At 37.0% G+C, this 17819-nt stretch overlaps 1 protein-coding gene across 3 annotated transcripts in view; it reads right to left on the bottom strand.

Annotated features, from left to right (window-relative positions):
* Positions 1-17819, bottom strand: part of TENM1 (teneurin transmembrane protein 1) — a gene marked incomplete at both ends in the record, with an annotated part of 588520 nt that overhangs the window by 249744 nt on the left and 320957 nt on the right. For all 3 annotated transcript variants that reach the window (XM_081221281.1, XM_081221282.1, XM_081221283.1), the window contains 3 exons: positions 8064-8264; positions 11956-12150; positions 13708-13809. In XM_081221281.1, coding sequence (XP_081077407.1) covers positions 8064-8264; positions 11956-12150; positions 13708-13809 — 498 coding nt within the window. The remainder of the gene's footprint in view (positions 1-8063; positions 8265-11955; positions 12151-13707; positions 13810-17819) is intronic.

The following is a 17819-nucleotide window of genomic DNA, read 5'->3' as shown; positions in this document are numbered from 1 at the left end:
AGTTGACAGAAACAAGAAACCACAGACCAGACCCACAAAGCCTTAACATGATCTATTTTCAAATATAGCATATAAAATAACTATGCTTAGTATGTTTAAAGAAAAGAGAGTAAACAAAAACAGGATTAAGGAGCAAGAAATTGCCAAAAATTAATGAGGCATATTTGAAAAAAAAACTAAATTAAAATTTTAGAAATTAAAAGATATCACTGAAATTTAAAATCTAATGGAAGGGTTAACCATCATAATAAACACAGCTGAAGAGATATTTAGTGAGCCAGAAGACAAATTTGAAGAAATCACCTACAAAACAACAGAGAAACAAAGAAATGTAAAATCGGAAAAAGAATAAAAGACATAGAGACCAGAGTGGGACAGTCTAATGGAACTTCTGAAAGGAGGTAACAGAGAAAGTGGGAAAATCAAGATTCAATGAGATGATGACTGAACATTTTCTATGATTTATGAAAGACATGGGTTCTTTTTTTTTTAACATCTTTACTGAAGTATAATTGCTTTACATTGTTGTGTTAGTTTCTGCTGTATAACAAAGTGAATCAGCTATACGTATACATATATCCCCATATCCCCTCCCTCTTGCATCTCCCTCCCACCCTCCCTATCTCACCCCTCTAGGTGGTCACAAAGCACCGAGCAGATCTCCCTGTGCTATGTGGCTGCTTCCCACTAGCTATCTATTTTACATTTGGTAGTGTATATAAGACATGGGTTCTTATATTCAGGAAGCTCTGCAAGTCACAAGCAGGATAAAAACAAAATTAATCCACACTGATCCTTAGGATAGGACACTGGGCTGTGAATTCTACTGTCAACCTCAACTCTGAAGCATACACAATAAAGTAACTTTTTCCCTGTGTCTCACAGCAAATTAGTTCCTTCAGCTATAAAATGAGGAAACTTATTACCAACCCTGCTTAGACCTTATGGATGTTACGAGAGTAACAGAAACCTGTTTGCTAGGTTATTGGGAATGTGGAAGTACAAGTACAAGTCAAGTTCTTTATAGCAGAGGCAAGTACCCATTCAGAATTTCTATGAGCTCCACCTTATTAAGTTTCCAGGTAAAAATGTATTGTCCTTACTCTTTAATGAAGGACTAATCTCTGTCCTTCCTATGTCTCTTCTCCTTCTTTCCAGTGACTCAGAAGAATACATGTAGAGCAAATCTCTGGAACAGTCCTGGAGGTATTTTGTATCATCAAAGCTCAATATGCAATCCACATTCTAATAATGACCCCGGATTATGGCCATAATAATGAAATGAAGAAAATGGATATGTAAGTATTTGGAGAAGAAATTAAAACCAACAGATCAACGCAGGATGTTTTAATTACAGGAATGAAAGTATCCTTCAGTGTATTTGGGGGAGATGTATGGGGTGCTCTTCAATATCTCTAATCATTTGATTTTGCACAGGACTGGGACAACTTATTCTGATTCTTGTCCATGTCCTGGCCACCGATTGTGCACAATTGATTTCTGGCTTCCTTCGAGCCCTCTCAGCCATCTCCACTAGACAAGCAGGCGGCAGGTCAGACTGTGGAGGTGGGCACCCAGGTGGCCACTTGCCCTGCAGGATCTCACCTACAGGGCCAAATACACCTTTTAGATACACCCTTTTCTGCGTCTGTTTTCATTTCATGTAGATAAATGTGAATTGAGAAAAATGCCAAATAGAAAATGAATTGGAATTCAGAATAAGACTTTGGGTAAGTGAGAGGAATGCATTTAATAGTGAAGCACAGAATTTTCCTGTTTTCTTTTGATGCCCCTATTGGTCTGTCCAAATGCATTCCTTATTATTAACTGTACTTTAACCATGTAAGTAAGCATGCATCTTCACACTCATGCTTACTTAATTACATTTTCTTGCCTCACAGTTGCCACCTTATTTTAATATATGTCCCTGGTTTCAAAAACAACTTTAAAGCTTTAATGTCCTGGAACAGTCAGTAGAGTTAGTTCAGATTTACAGAGAGGAAGCTGCAAATGTACCTCCTTTTTCAAACTTGTCAAATTGTCAAAAGTTTCACTGGATTTTTGCACTGCAGCCAGCTAATGATGGCAGAACAGGCATGGTTTTTATTGTCTCAGAACAGAATGTAAAAGACGTATTTCGAAAACATTTGATATTTGATGTGCCTTGAATCACTGCACTGTATATATAATCTTATGGCTATTAAATGAACTCTCTTTTATAAAAATAAGGGATTTCTGAATCTGAGAATATTTTGGGGTTCAATTTCTATTTTCACTTGAGACAAAAAAAACTTCGGGGGTGTCAAACCATCTCTGAGTAGGATGTGTTGCTAGGAAATCATGATAATAGTATGATTTTTTTCCATTTCATATCTACCTCTCAAAAATATTTATGTGGATTCCATCTTACACCCTTAATTTGAATTGAAATTCTATTAAGGATGCTCTTGGGTTGTATTTCTAGTGCCACCAATGAACTTCATTTACTGATTCAGTAAATCTACAGTTAATGTTTTGACCTCACTGTAGTGTTAATGGTGTAGCCACTATGTTTCAAGCAGGGGTTTGTTTTATTAAATCAATCAAATCAGAGTCACCTTAAGGTTTACCCTTTATTTTTTTACTGAGTAGAAAAAGAAATACTTTAAAATAAATTTGATCAGAGGTTGTCATACTTTGAATGCAAGTTAAAAATAATTAAGCCTACCTAGGAATTAGTCATAAGCCTTTTGTCCCTGTACGCTAAAAAGAACCTCCCATCATGTTTTGGTGACTAGTTGTCTATATTTGAGCTTTTATTTAAGTCCAGGGAATTTGTAGCATTATAATATATTAACATTGTTTACTAATTAATAGAAACTTTTCTTCTGAGAACTCAGCTACTGTGCCTAAGAAATTCAAGTGTGTCCCCCGAACTGAAGAGGGAAAAGTACCTGCAATCCTAGGTCCCTAATCTGGGTACATTGATTATCTCTTTTCTACTGAAGATACTTAATAGTAGTTACTTTATATATGAGTGGATTTTTCTCTTCAGTGGCATGATGAATGACTATATCGTTGTGCCCGCAGCATGTACATTAGATTTGGAACAAAGCTTCTTTATCAAATGGCAGGTACAACCCTGCTGTTACTGTAATATCTGTAGGAAAAATACAGCGTACGCACTAATCATCTCAAATGGCCTAATCAATACCTGGAAATTGCAGGAAAGTGATGCATTGTATGTGATAGGTATGTAGAATCAGATGAAAATCTTTTGACTATTGGCACTTTCAATAAAGGGGAAAACTAATAATGTTTTAAAAGCATATGATACTTGTGTAATCAAGGAAAGTTTTCCTAGCAATAATAATTATATGAGCCTTTTACAACTTCCTCCTCTAATTATCCATTTTACTAGTAGATGCATATCACCATCCATTAGGCAACACTTAAAAACATAACGAGACATTGTTATATATACACATGTATATGTGTGTGTGTGCATGTATATCTCTACAAATACAGGTAGATTCTCAAAGAGCATGGTCTATATATCAAAGTATGGATGTCCTTATAACGAAAACAAAACTATTTACAATTAATATTTCCTCACCATAAACAATATGGAGTTAAGAGAGTTTATGGACTGCATCCATGAACCATTCATAATCAGTGTCAACAGCTCACTAAACAGTATCAAGAATCAGAGATCTCAGTGTTGAAAGGGGCCTCAAGGGCCATTTGGCTAATCTTCTACCATTTCAAAAATGAGGCAGCTGAGACTCAAATAAGTTAAATTAGTTACTCAAAGTCACTGTGCTGTGAAAAGACACACAGGTGCACACATACACAAATACACACACGCAGTGTCATCTCTCTGATGGACAAGATGGCCACATGTCATAGGATAGCCTGAAAACAAATATCCTTATAACAAAGCCTTATGGGATCTTCAGAAACTAACCCGGCTTGGATGGGGTACATGATGATAGTACCTCAGATGATTTCTGTTATATAGCAAAACAAACAAACAAACTATCTATCTATCTATCTATCTATCTATCTATCTATCTATATATATATATATATCTGAGGTTCAGAAATACTTCAGAGCGTAATGTTCCATCTCTCTAGCTGATTAATCCAGTTCTAAGATCCAGTATAATGAGAGGTAATCACGGTAGAAAGAGCAGAAGCTGTCTTCTCCTTGTGAATGCTTACCTTCTATGAATTTCACAGTCAGTTATCTGAGAGTAAGAATAGACGGGGTGACTCAGAGGAAGTTTCATCAGGAAGAAAGGAGTACAAAGCTCCAAACTCTGTTTTTGTGCTCCCCTTCAAAGACGATGTGACCAGGAGAAGCCAGATTTTATGAAAGACATGTAGTAGATGCATTTTACAATGCTGATATTAGAAGCCAAGGCCAGTTATCTTCAGTATAGGCTAAATGTATTACTGAGATTTCATGGCAAGGAGTTCTATTTTAAGGGAGTATGATTTGACCTGCGGTATATCCAAATCTAAACTATGTTATAACTAGCTTCTATTGTATTCCTCTTGAGGTATTTTTAAAGACTAATGAGTTAACCTTTGTGAAGTACCATGAGACCTTCAGGTGAAAGAATCCTGTATCAACTATCAATTCACTGCCACTAACAATACTCAACGTACCTAGAAAACAGACTAAAAATAATCAGTAAACCATTCACTGCAGTCCCCTTGGTATCAGAGCAGCACAGTTAACATGCTAACAGCTAAGCGTCATGCTCTTAGAGGAAGAAAATGATCAATGGCAAAGAGCATATCCACCACCTTTGAAATGACATGATCCATTATAAGAATCAGATGTTAAATTGCATCCTGTACTGAGCACACTCAATTAAAAGTCTGCACAGTGAGATCATCTCGATGGTTAAGTATGCTCTGTGGGAACAACCTTTATGGAGCTTAAAAATCACAGAAGGACTATTCATACCATGACACCGGAGATTTGGAAGGCATTTCCTCCCCCTATTTTTCAAGTTGGTAGTTTTATTAGGAAGCCTTTTGCCTGAAAGGCTGCAAAGTTTTGGATCATACTTATTCACTCTTCTGCTTCTTTGAGCAAGAGATGTTTCCAGTGTTTTTTTCTACTGGGTCTAGAATGGATGAACGTGGCTTTAGTCTGCATTCTAATTTAGTCTGCGTTTAGTCCACATTGTATCTGGACAAGAATGTGTCATTCATGCACTTGATATTTGATGCCCTTCATCTCCTCGAACTTTCCCTTTTCAGTAAGCTAATCTATACACCTGAGTCCCTGGCTCCTTGTCTAACTCTTCCTTTGGTGGGGGCGAGGGTGGAGGCTAGAAGGAACGCTAGATGTAGAATGAAATCAACAGCCCTGGTTTCTACTTGCACGTTTGCAAATTAGCCAGGTCTATGGCCTTGGACAAGTCGTTGAACCTCGCTGGTCCTCAGTTTCCTCATGTTTCAAAAACTTGCACACTTCTTGTTCATTGTTTACTGTCTATCTCTCCCAGCCAGACTGCAAGCTCCATTAGTGCAGGAATTTTTGTATTCCTCACTGATGTATCCCAAGAGCTAGCACATGGCACATAGTAAGTGCTCAAGGAAAATTTGTTTAATAGAAGAAGTGTAGAGATATGTGGTTCAATGTTTCACAAATGTGGTAGCCTCTAGTTCACCTGTCTCAGCATCCTTAAGGATTCTAGTACACTGAAGCCAGAGAGGTGAAGCAGTTTGCCCCTAGATGTGAGAGCTAGGGAACCATTCTCACCTCCTCATTTAATTGTCCATTGGCCAAACATTTATTGAGCACCTATTATGTCCCTGTCATATATGTGGAATCTAAAATATGACACAAATGAACCTATCTACAAAACAGAAGCAGACTCACGGACATATAGAACAGACTTGTGGTTGCCAAGGGGGGGTGAGGGAGGGATGGATTGGGAGTTTGGGATTAGCAGATGTAAACTACTATATATAGAACGGATAAATAACAAGGCCCTACTGTATAGCACATTCAAGCTCCTGTGATAAACCATAATGCAAAAGAATATGAAAAAGAATGTATATATATGTATAACTGAATCACTTTGCTGTACAGCAGTAATTAACACAACATTGTAATTCAACTATACTTGAATAAAATAAATTAAAAAAAAAAGACTTTTCCAAAGTCTTCTTGGCTGTAGAGTTTCTTCTCAGAGAAATAACCCATGCCACCCTCTTTGTGCTCTGCAGTACATGGCCTTGGACACAGCCTAGCAATGATACCTCTTTATACATGGTGAATTAGGTGATGGGCTCCCAGAGGACAGTATAGTACAATGGTTCAGTGCATGGAGCGTGAAGCCAGAATACCTCAGTCCAAATTCGGACTCTGGTACTTGTTATAGGGGTGACTTTGGGCAAGTTATTTAATCTCTCTGTGCCTCAGTTTCCTCATGTGTAAAGTGGGCCTAATTACAGTACTTATCTCATAGGGTTGTTATGAAGATTAAGTGAACATAAGTCCAACAGTTAGAAAAGTGCCTAATACACAGTAATTGTTATGTAAGTGTATGCTCTAGGCCATGATACTATATCTGACACATGGAAGGATGGAAGGTGTTTAATAACATTTAGTAAATAAATTAATAATCAGGTTAGAGCTATATTGTAAAGTCCCCTAATATGCAGTTACTTCCCTTTTGTTAACTATCTTCTAATTGCTCAATGTGTGTTCTCCACTAGCTCCTTGCGTGCAAGGACCACATCCATCTTGTTCATCACTATATCCCCAGCACCAAGCACCATGCCAAGCACATCGTAGGCACACTATATTTGCTAAGTGTATAAGTGAGTGATTTTTAAGATTTGCATTTTAGTTATTATTACACTGTCTTTAGCATTTTAATCATTTTCTGAAATTGTAAAATGCAATCCTTTCTCCCATATTATTTCTATGTGAGGCAACAAAATTTTGTACAGTGAAGTATTAGGTTAGAATTAATTCCCTTAACAGAGTGATTCTCCTGTTTCTTTATAGTACAGTATTACAGATTTTGGGTTCAAAACTATTTCAGGTGCTGACAGAGCACCTGTCCTTCTTGCTTATCACGTGCCATTTTACATCCTCAACAAAATTCATCAGCAGAGGCTTTGTAAGAGCTATTACTTATTAATTCTACTCACTTAATGAGCACATGGTCTGAGGATAAGAAAAAATATATAAAGGACAATCCCTTATTTTTGGTTTAGGTGGAAAAACAAGTCACGTACTCAAATACCTACATCACAATGCCTTTTTGATTCTCTAGCAATGAGTGCGGTAGGATTTCAGAGGATCCTGTTGATGTGACCAGGAAAAGTTTTATAAAATGGCTAAAACTGTAGTTGGTCTGGGTGGATGAGTTGAATTTTTACAGGTGGAGAGGGATTAGCATCCCTGCTGAGGAAAGGGCATAAAGAAAAGTGGGGGTAAGGAGAGCATACAGATTACTTTAGTGCAAGGAGGGATCTATGCAGGAAGCAGAAGTAGAAGATAGGCTGGAGAGAGAGATATGGAATAGTTTTTACTGGGCTTTTGATAACAGGCTAGGATATCTGAAGGTTTTCTATAGACAACGGAGAACTGTGGATGATGTTAGGGTAGAGGAGCAAAGTTGTGGGACTAGTAATTGGGCAGGAGCATGGCAATATAGAAATAGAGTAAAGTGCCTGGCTAAGTTGAGTTTTTACATGATGGGACACCCAGTGTAAATATTCTGCAGATGGCTGGAAAGGAAGGACTACTTAAATTTGGGGAAGACATAGATTTCAAATAATCTGTATAGAACTGATAACAAAAGACTTGAGAATGGATGAAATAACTACAGGAGAATACAGAACTATGACAATGCAAAATATGATTAAAAGCCCAGCAGTATGTTGTATATGAAAATCCAGTAAAATACTAGACTAGGGAATACCTGGAAGCCCTTTAAAACCCACAAAGGCATACAGATCAGAGTTTAAGAGACACTACCTTAAGGTAAAGACCAGTAAGAACTTGGGAGTGAAGGAAGAAGAACAAGAAGAAAACTCTGACATACCTGTTGAGCAGTCAGATCCTGTCCACTTGGGATCGCAGCTGCATGTTCCAGTGTCCAGGAGAAAAGTCCCGTGTCCTGAGCACTGCTCTTGACATATGGGAAGTGGAGTTTCACAGTTGATTCCTCCCCAACCAGTAGAACAGTGACATTCTCCTTTTACACAGATGCCATGGCCAGAACACATTGGGTCTAAGCAGTCCTCTGAAGGCCCCAAAAAGGAGGGAAAAGGTTGAAAGTAAATAAGTGTGGCCAGTTTACCTTAGGACAACGAAACCGAGATACACTGATTTCCTAATATTATATCATTTATGCTGTTTTAATTAGGCAATAAAATGACTCATGTAAATGCTGTGTTCAAACCAGAATATTATTAGCACTTGAAAATATGGTAGGCTATCATAAAGGTTGCAACCTAAATTTAGAAGAAGGAAACCACACATATGTTATGTGAAATTATGAGCAGTGTATAGTACTCCCACGCAAATGGGTGGGTGGACCAGTGTGGGCCTTCAATAAGAATTCCTTGGCTTTGTAAGAAAGATCAAGAATTTTTAGTAAGTCATTCCTCCCCTTTTCTGAAATTGGAATCATAACTCCCAGAAATGGCTTTTATTTGATGTGTCTAGAGGAGTTTTTATATATATTTAAGTTTGGATTATTTAAGGTATTAGGTGAGGTGACTGCTGTTTCATGAAATCATACAATATAATCAATTTCTTATAATTTCTCATTTATCCCTAAGAAGCACTGAAAATGCAACATTTTTAACGTAATTTAAAAATTCTTTTCCTCGTGGCTTCTCCTTCTACCAGGATGCTGTGACATAGTTTTCAATGCTTTAGAATATCACAGACTCAATTATATTTGTCTCGGATTCTGTGAAGTCTGGAAAATTTTGGACACATTCTAACAAACACTCTATTTTAGAAGTAGATTCCTATGTTTGCCTTGGGGAAAATCATTTTGTGCTTATAATTGAGCGACCATCCCATGGGAAATGGGAAAGTTGATTTCCAAATTTCTGATCTTCCCATACAAATAAGATGAGAGCAATATAACTTAACCATGATGAGGATGTATGCTTTGAATTACTTTTCTGGCAGTGGAAATAGACTGATACAATCTGCCATCATCTGCAAGACTGGCCTACTTTTAGGGTGTGGCATGTACCATGGAACAGAGTAAGTCTAACTAAGCAGTATTATAATTAGTGTTATTGCCATTATAATTAGCCCATGATCTCAGGATCATTAGCACAATGCTTTAATACCTGAGCTAATCAGCAAATAAACACCAGAAGGTACACCTGATTTCATCTGTTCATTATTTGGAGGGAGAGGAAAAGTCTAAAATGTAGAATATTGTTTCAGAAGGAGGTAATTTTATTACATCAAAATACAGTAATTTAAATAAATGAAATAGTATTTAACTTAATATAGTTTCTTTTTTTAGAAGGCCATCTTCAATGAATAGGCAAGTCATACATAAATAAGAGGCACAAAGTCATATGGCTGAAAGGACCAGGTTGGTAGTATACATGAATGAGACGGGCTGGATGTAAGAAAACAGGGTGTCAAATGAGTTGAAAATTACACCCCCACGAAAACCTGCCCATGGATGTTTACAGTAGCTCTATTCATAATTGCCTAAATTTGGAAACAGCCTTGATGTCCTTCAATAGATGAATGGATAAACAAATGGGTATATCGAGACAATGGAAGTTCAGTGAAAAGTAAATGAGCTATCAAGCCATGGAAAGACATGGAGGAGACAAATTCATGTTGCTAAATGGAATAAGCCAGTTTAAAATTTTCCATACTGTGTGATTCGAATTATATGACATTCTGAAAAAGGAAGACTACAGAGACAGTAAAAAGCTCAGTGGTTGCCAGGGGCTGGAGTAGGACGAGGGATAAACAGGTGGAGCACAGAGGATTTTTAGGGCAGTGAAATGATTCTGGATGATACCATGATGGTGGATACATGACATTATCCATTCAGCAAAACCCACATAATGCACAATACCAGGCGTGAACCCTAAGTAAACTATGGGCTTTATTTAGTTACTAATCATAATGTACCAATATTGGTTCATCAATTGTAACAAAGGTACTTTACTAATGCAAGGTGTTAATAATAGGGGAAACTCTGTGTGTGTGTGTATGTATGTGTGTGTGTGTGTGTGTGTGTGTGTAGGGGTGAGGGCTATATGGGAACTCTGTACTTTTTGCTCAATTTTTATATCAGTCTAAAACTTCTCTAAAAAATAAAGTACATTAATTCAAAAATTAAAAAAACAAACAAACAGGGTGTGCTGGGAATAAGTGTCCAGTTTAAAGGAAGCTGCTGCTAATTGGTTACAATCATTGCCACCACATAGGAATGTGGGCCCAAGGTTACCAGATTTTCTAGTTGTTCAAGAGAAGCTAGAAACAGAGACTTTTATATGACATTTCTCTATTTTAAATTTTGGGAAATACGTCACATTAAACAACAACGAAAACACCACCACTACCACTCTGTGAATCAAACAAAACTCATCCATGGGCCCAGTTCAACCTGTGAGCTCCTGGTTTGTGATGTCTGACTTAAAATATTTTTTGTTAAAAAACTGTATTTGAAAAGTTTATACCTTTAAACATGGCATTCCTTGCTATCTTGGTTATTCTGTAAATTTTCCTAGTGGCCCCTAGAAGGCAAACATAAGCTAAGTCTTTTTTTCAACGACTTACAAAATTTAAATTAGAAGGGTCTAAATTAATTAGGTTAAATGTTTTTCAGGGCAGACTGTAGATGTTGTGATAGACACCATTTTTTGGTGAATGTCTGTGTGTCCATATAGCATCTGAATGTACAACTTAAAATATCATGGTTGCAGATGGATTCCCATAAAAACAGCTTCCAAAAGTAACTCAGGAACTCTACTGCCTTCCCTAGGACCAATGACATTCATATTGCAACAGATACAATCTTTACACCAAAATTCTACTATGGCTAATGGGAAGTGGAAAGCTAAACTCTGGCTTGCTCATGGAGTGGAATGAGATTAAACCCTTTAAAATGCTATGTAATAGTCTCAATGAGCCATCCTTAAAAAGCAATTATAGCGCATTTTCAGCAGTCTCTTTCCTGAACAACAGTTGTGATGAGACCATCTCCCATGGTAATGGTTTAATATTATTTCTGAAATCAGTCTTATTTGAGGAATGTGACATGAAAAAGGTCTGATTACTAGTAAATTTATTTTCCAATGTGTCTTCTTTAAATTATAAAACTATTACTATTTTGAAGTATGTTTTGTAAATGATAAAACTATTGTGTGTGTATGTGTAAAGGCTCCTTTGGGGTGAATTTTAATATAAAGGCACTGCCTTGAAACTCATTAGTGGTAAGTCTACTTCCTTAGGCATGGAGGTCAAGTTTCAGCAGGAGGTATGTAAAAATAAACAATATAAAGCAATAATAATAATGGTAATTACAAATCACTCCCAAAGAAAACATTCATGAAATGGTTCCAAATGTGCATGTATTATTATTTTTATTATGTGCTTTAAAGTAAGATGTAGCCTAGTGCACTCTGTAATAATGAAAGCATGTAAATTAACACCTAAAATCATCAGTATGGAAATTCTCAAGTTATAAAACTGTTAAAACGAGGGGGGAAATGCCATTTTTCTCTACTGCTCTGCAAGGGCCACAGATAAAGCCTCATGTTAATATTAGAGGCTGTCAGAAGAGACACGAACTCCCCCGCTCCATGTACTAAGTAGACATGTGGAGCATTTAATGGTTTGCAAAGACCACTTACATCTCTACTAGAAACCCAGAATGACACCTTGGACAATTCAGTGAGAGAAAAGCCTGGAGCAATAGATTACCACAGGGCACTGACCTTCCTCGCATATTTCTCCTTTGTATCCTGGTACACAGATGCAGACTCCCATGATGCAGGTGCCGTGGCCAAAGCACGTTGGGTCAATGCATTGCTCTTCTGGAACGTCACACTCTGGCCCCTTCCAGCCATTTCGGCAGACACAGTGTCCTTTCTCGTATTCTCCGTTCCCACCACACAGCACAGGGCACGAATCTGAAGGTTGGTAAATGAACTTGTAATGTTCGCATAATGCTTTTAAAATCTCCAAAGAGCAATTCTCTATTGATTCTCGTATAATATTTCTGGTAAAAAAAAATTGTACTATTTCTGTCTTAGCCTTTATTAAATTGGCACATGTTCGTGATTACAAACAGAATTTTCCTCTTATGGGATTGGGGGAAAGATAAATTATAAAAACATCCTGAGTGGAGAAATTATTTCAAGTACTTGCTTTTGATTTTCCCTGAAAATCTGTAAAACTAGTAGGGAGTTATTCATATTATAGAATGTTATCTTTAAAAAGTTGTGCATTTAAAGAGATTTATGCTGGACAGATGTCTTTGCCTATCCCACACTGTGCAGACCTTTATTAGAACACTCACTCCGCTTTGTCACTGTATGTCTCCTTATTAAAAATATGGGCTTCCTGAGGGCAGGGCCTGTACCTTCCTTCTCTTATTCATTTTTTCAATACCAGCCATCACCTCTACTTCTACCTCCCACCTCCTCAAGATCTATCAGAGAACTTGGAACCTAGCAAATGCTGTAGGATTCTCTGTTGAAAACCAGTATCGTATATTAACGCATATATTTGGAATCTAGAAAAATGGCACAGATGAATCGGTTTGCAAGACAGAAATACAGACACAGATGTAGAACAAACGTACGGACACCAATAGGGGAAAGCGGGGGTGGGTGGTGGTGGTGGTGGTGGGATGAATTGGGAGACTGGTATTGACATGTATACACTGATATGTGTAAAACAGATAACTAATAAGAACCTGCTATATAAAAAATAAATAAAATAAAATTCAAAAGAAAAAAAGAATTCTCTGTTGAATAGAATTTAATCTAAAGAAACGGAGTGGCTGAGAAACCTGAGATTAAAGCATTAGCAGACTGAGAACTTAACGAACACATTGCGAATGAGCAGAAAGCATCTCTAAAGTAATAACTGGGAGTCTATGGGGAAAACACAGTGTGATTTATCTACAGCTTTTCAAGAATTAAACTATGGGCAAGTCTAGTTTAAGTCTAGTAACGTTTGAAAGTTTAACTTCTGCCTTTCCAGTCTTTCCTTTCTAGGCTACTCACCGATTTGGTGACTGTCCACCCCTTCCAGTTTACCTTGGTGTGTATAACCGGTTACCCACTCTGCCCTTTCTTAAAGTTCATCCATTATAAATGAGTTTATGAAGGGAACAGAAGTATCATGGAGTGGTTGGGTCAGAGGATCCAGGTACAAATCCCAGCTGTTAGATAACCTTGGTATTTCACCTCTCTGAGGTTATTTCTTTGCCCATAAAACTGTGATAATAGATCTACATCGTAGGACTATCATAGGATGTGGGAATTAAAAGAAGTACTGCAAAGTGTTTAGAACAGTGCCTGGCAGAGCAAGTGCTCAGCTTTTGGTAGTGACAGTTCAGGTGTTGCTATTGCTGCTGCTACTGCCACTCCTGTCCCTCCTCTTCCTCCTATTGCTACTAATTCTGAGTTCTCAAATGACATTGAGTTCCCCAATCAATCAGTATAACAGAGCAACCTCACCTCTAGCACAGTCAGGCCCAAGGAATCCTGGGAAGCAGTGACAATGGCCAGAGATACACTCTCCATTTCCATTGCAATTGGTCGAACAGTCATCCATTATTTCTATTAATAGAGAAAAAAAGAAAAAAAAGAACAAACCTATAGATTGTAGAGTCCTTAATTTTTTCTAAATTGCAGAAACTCTGGGCCTGTAACAATCTTTGCCCTCTGCTGTCTACAAAGCACTTACTATTTAAAATCAGATGCCAAAGACTTCTGTAAGATGTCATATGCAGTACCGAATTATTAAAAGCATCCTGGATTTGCTGAATTGGCTATTCAGGAATGGAACTAAAAACCAACCTCACCTCTAAAGTGCATAAAGGGTCTAGTTGAGTTGTATTCTTATGAGACATTCATGATAAAGCTAAAAATGTACGAGGATTATAGGTCATTTCTCAAAAGCAAAATGGACTTTAAAATGTAACCCAGAAGACGAAGTCTATTGTTTATTTTTCAAATTTAGGTCGTAGCAAATAAAAATTTCTTCTCTAGCACCTAAAATGTTTAATCTACTATCTTGACAGCTTAAATATGATAATCAGTATTTCATTTTCATTAATAAGTGACAATGGAAAGCTTTTAAAGTAAGTGTTCATATTAAATTCACCACCACTAAAAGCATTAGAACCTAAGTATTTTGTTGAGAAATGCTTTCTTGACTGTAAATGCTTATCAGTTCTTTGCCGCTAATTTCCCTTCAATCCATTCTTAGAGAAGAATAGGTTTCAGGGGAATTGAGAAGGCTTTGAAGGTGCCCATAGGTAGTTGTGGTGACATAAAGATATGCAATGCAACAGTACTTTGATAAGTCTTGTGTTAAGTAACTTGATTGAAGAGGTATAAAGTTATACAAAAATCAGTCTCTGACGATGACGTTAAAAACTGTTTTTAGTTTAAAACTGTATTTGAGTATGATAGCATCAAATTCCAAGTCCATGAACTATTATGATATGCATGCTTTACTCCTGTAGTTTAAAAAAATAATCTTCTCATTACTCTTTTCTGTAAGTTTTCCATAACTTAGCACTCCTGGATTCGGACTTTCATGTTCTAGCCCATTACACTCATACTTCTCGTATGTACCAGTTTTTTCTTTTCAATCCAAATTATCTACTTCATCTAGTTTCACCTGGATAAGCTATTTCCAATTAGAAGGAAATATTCCAGTAAGTAGTCTTGGCATCTTCCATTAAACTATGAGAATTTATAAAGAGAGTTGGGAAATAGCATTTCTTCAATTGTGGCCTTTTGACCACCTATATCAGTAGGATCACATGAGGCAATTAAAATGCAGATACCTGAGCTTCACTCCAGATTTACTGACTTTGTCTCTGAGGGATGCAGCCCAGTAATCTACAGTCTAACAAACACCTCAGGTGACTCTGCAGGTGATGACCGAATTAAAGCATTAAGAACCAATGCTTCAGATAGTAAATTTCCAGGTTAGAGGAATTCTAGTCTAGACTTGGAATTCTGCAATAAAAGCAAGAGGAAGAAAGTGGTATCTAGTCCATTTAGGTGATTCTTAGAAAGCTGAGAAGGAATCCAGTGGCTGTGTGGATAGCCACCCTATTATCAATCAGAGATTATTCTTCTGAAATCCGTGTGAATACATCAGATTCCTTTTTGCAGGTTTATGGTGGCCTGTTTTCTGATCCCTGTGCTAGAAAACTGAACTGGATAAGAAACTGACACGTGGAATTTGCTGAGCAACTGGGCTGGCAGGAATGTAACATTTGACAATGAGCTAACCATTTTTAACTCATTAAAACATTAGTTATTTTCAGAAAATCATTAATTTATTTAAAAGGTCATTACGAAAAGGCACAAAGGGTCTTTTCTTCTCTTTTCATTCAGAGATGGAACAATGATTATCTATTTTCTTATCTTGCTTTCTTGTACCAAAAAGTAATGGCAGTTCTTAAATCTACATTTGGATTTCCCCTGCCCTGGATGGTTAATAGGAGGCCATGGAGGAAGCTTTCAAAGGTAAATATACTTGAATTTAATTTCACACCAGGTCCTATTGACAACTTTATGGAAGCAGCCTTGTGGGAATGTAGCTATTGTAGAAAACATGTTTAATAAAGTTTGCTACCAAAATGAATAAAAATCCCTACATCTTATTGACTTATCTAAGAACCGTTCCTGGGCCCAGAATGCTGCACAGAGCTTAACACCTGCAATGCAAATGAGAAGAGAAGGCAATATAGGAAGTTTTGGAAGCTGCCACCTCCACTGGGTATCAAAGAGACATCGGGATAGCCTAGGGACTCCAAAAGGAGGATGGCTACAGCAGAAACACATAAATAACTAGTGATGAAAAAGAATGTGCTTTTCTGTTTATACTGGCCTCCAGGAAGTTTGCCTTCTATCTTTTAAATCTTACTTCAGACTCACTTCCTAGACACCAGTTCATTAGAGTTGAGAATCATTTTAAAGTTCTACGCTTAAAACCCTGTTTTTATGCTACAGCCTAAAGCCCCTTGGTTTCTGCATCTGCTCTGATGATGGGTTTTGCTTCTGGCAGGTTTTCTCATGGGAAAAGCCAAAGCTAACGAATAACCGTATGGAATGAGTATGGTCTAAAGGGCAGGGGTTTGGAATCAGAGATACTGAGTGCCTCCAATCTCAATTTTGCCACTTGTTGGCTGTGAGACTACCAAATTATTTACTCATACCAAGCCTCTGATTCCTTACTTGTAATGTAAGTAGCACTATACCTATGCTATTGGGGTTGTGATGAGAATCAAACAAGATAACTGAATGTAAAGCATCCAGTAGAGTGCTTGGGGCAGAATGGCACTCCATAGATGGTATATATTATCATGTTATTGAGCAGGTTGGCTGAGATTAGGGGATATTGATAACTCTGTCTATACAGCTAGAAAATAACATATAATAATATAGGCTAGTAGCTAGCCTATATTAGTCATTCAATAAATGTTGGTTATTAATGCTGTTTTGATCCCTATGAGTAGCAGACCAAATATAGTTAAGATCAATCAACTGATTCTAACATTATCATGAAATAGACAAAGGAGCAACATTTAGAAAAGTTCATACAGACCTTAATTTGTTTAATCAAATACATTATCCTCTTTTTACTATGATTAAGATAAAGTACAAAAACATAAAAATAATGGGGAGAATTTAGAGTGAATAACTTATATACCCTTGACATTTTGGGAAATTTACTTGGATTCTCTTTAAGTGGAATTATGGGAGAAATGTTTCTGTTGCTTCTAATCTTAAAGATAACAGAAAAGTAAAGAAACTGATTTGCATAAGGAAAAGCAAATATGTTGTTGCAGATGAAACTAACAGCTTCATCTCTGGATAACAGAAAATTATATCTCAAAGGTTAGGTTCTTTGCGGGGAGGAAGTAAGGAACAGGAAAAAAACTTCAAGCATGTTTCTGGGTCTATTGATTTTTGAAAGGTTAATGACTTGGTTAGTGTTTTAACTTGAGCTTAGGGGTAAGGATAACAGGAAGAGAGAAAATCTTCTTCACAAATGTTTTAAATCTTCTAAATCCTCTGATTTCTTAGGAGAAACTCAACCTCTCATAACTCATTAGTATTTGCATTATCAAAACTAGGTCTTGGTGGACAAATATCATGAAAGGTGTGTCCGCTGAATTTGCCCCACTGAATCTGTGAGTGGCAAAACAGTGTCATGACTTAAATTTTTTTTTTCTAATTTAACAAACACTTTGTCTTTTGAAGATGTAAGATCAGTGGAGTTTTCTCTAGGGGGAAAATCATCAGTGCATTTTTATTGCCTTTCTGATTACTTTAGAGGAAAGTTTTTGATAATCTTGCAGTGGGAATACCATTTTCTACTGACAAAAGGTCTTCAGCATCAAGTAAAAATAAAACATAATTGTTATAAAGAGCAGATGGTATATCTATTAACAGTCAACACAACTTCCTAAACATACGGTTGAACAGGTTAACTAAAGGATAAGGTGGTGAGAGGTGTATAGAAAACTGACAGCTGTAAGACACTTTCCCTTCTTTTAAAAGACATGTGTTTTAGGAAAATTCACACAGTAAAATACCGTGTC

Source organism: Mesoplodon bidens (genome assembly GCF_964165515.1).
Source record: "Mesoplodon bidens genome assembly, chromosome: X".
NCBI classification, from domain to species: Eukaryota; Metazoa; Chordata; class Mammalia; order Artiodactyla; family Ziphiidae; genus Mesoplodon; species Mesoplodon bidens.
This window is presented reverse-complemented; position numbering and strand designations above follow the sequence as displayed.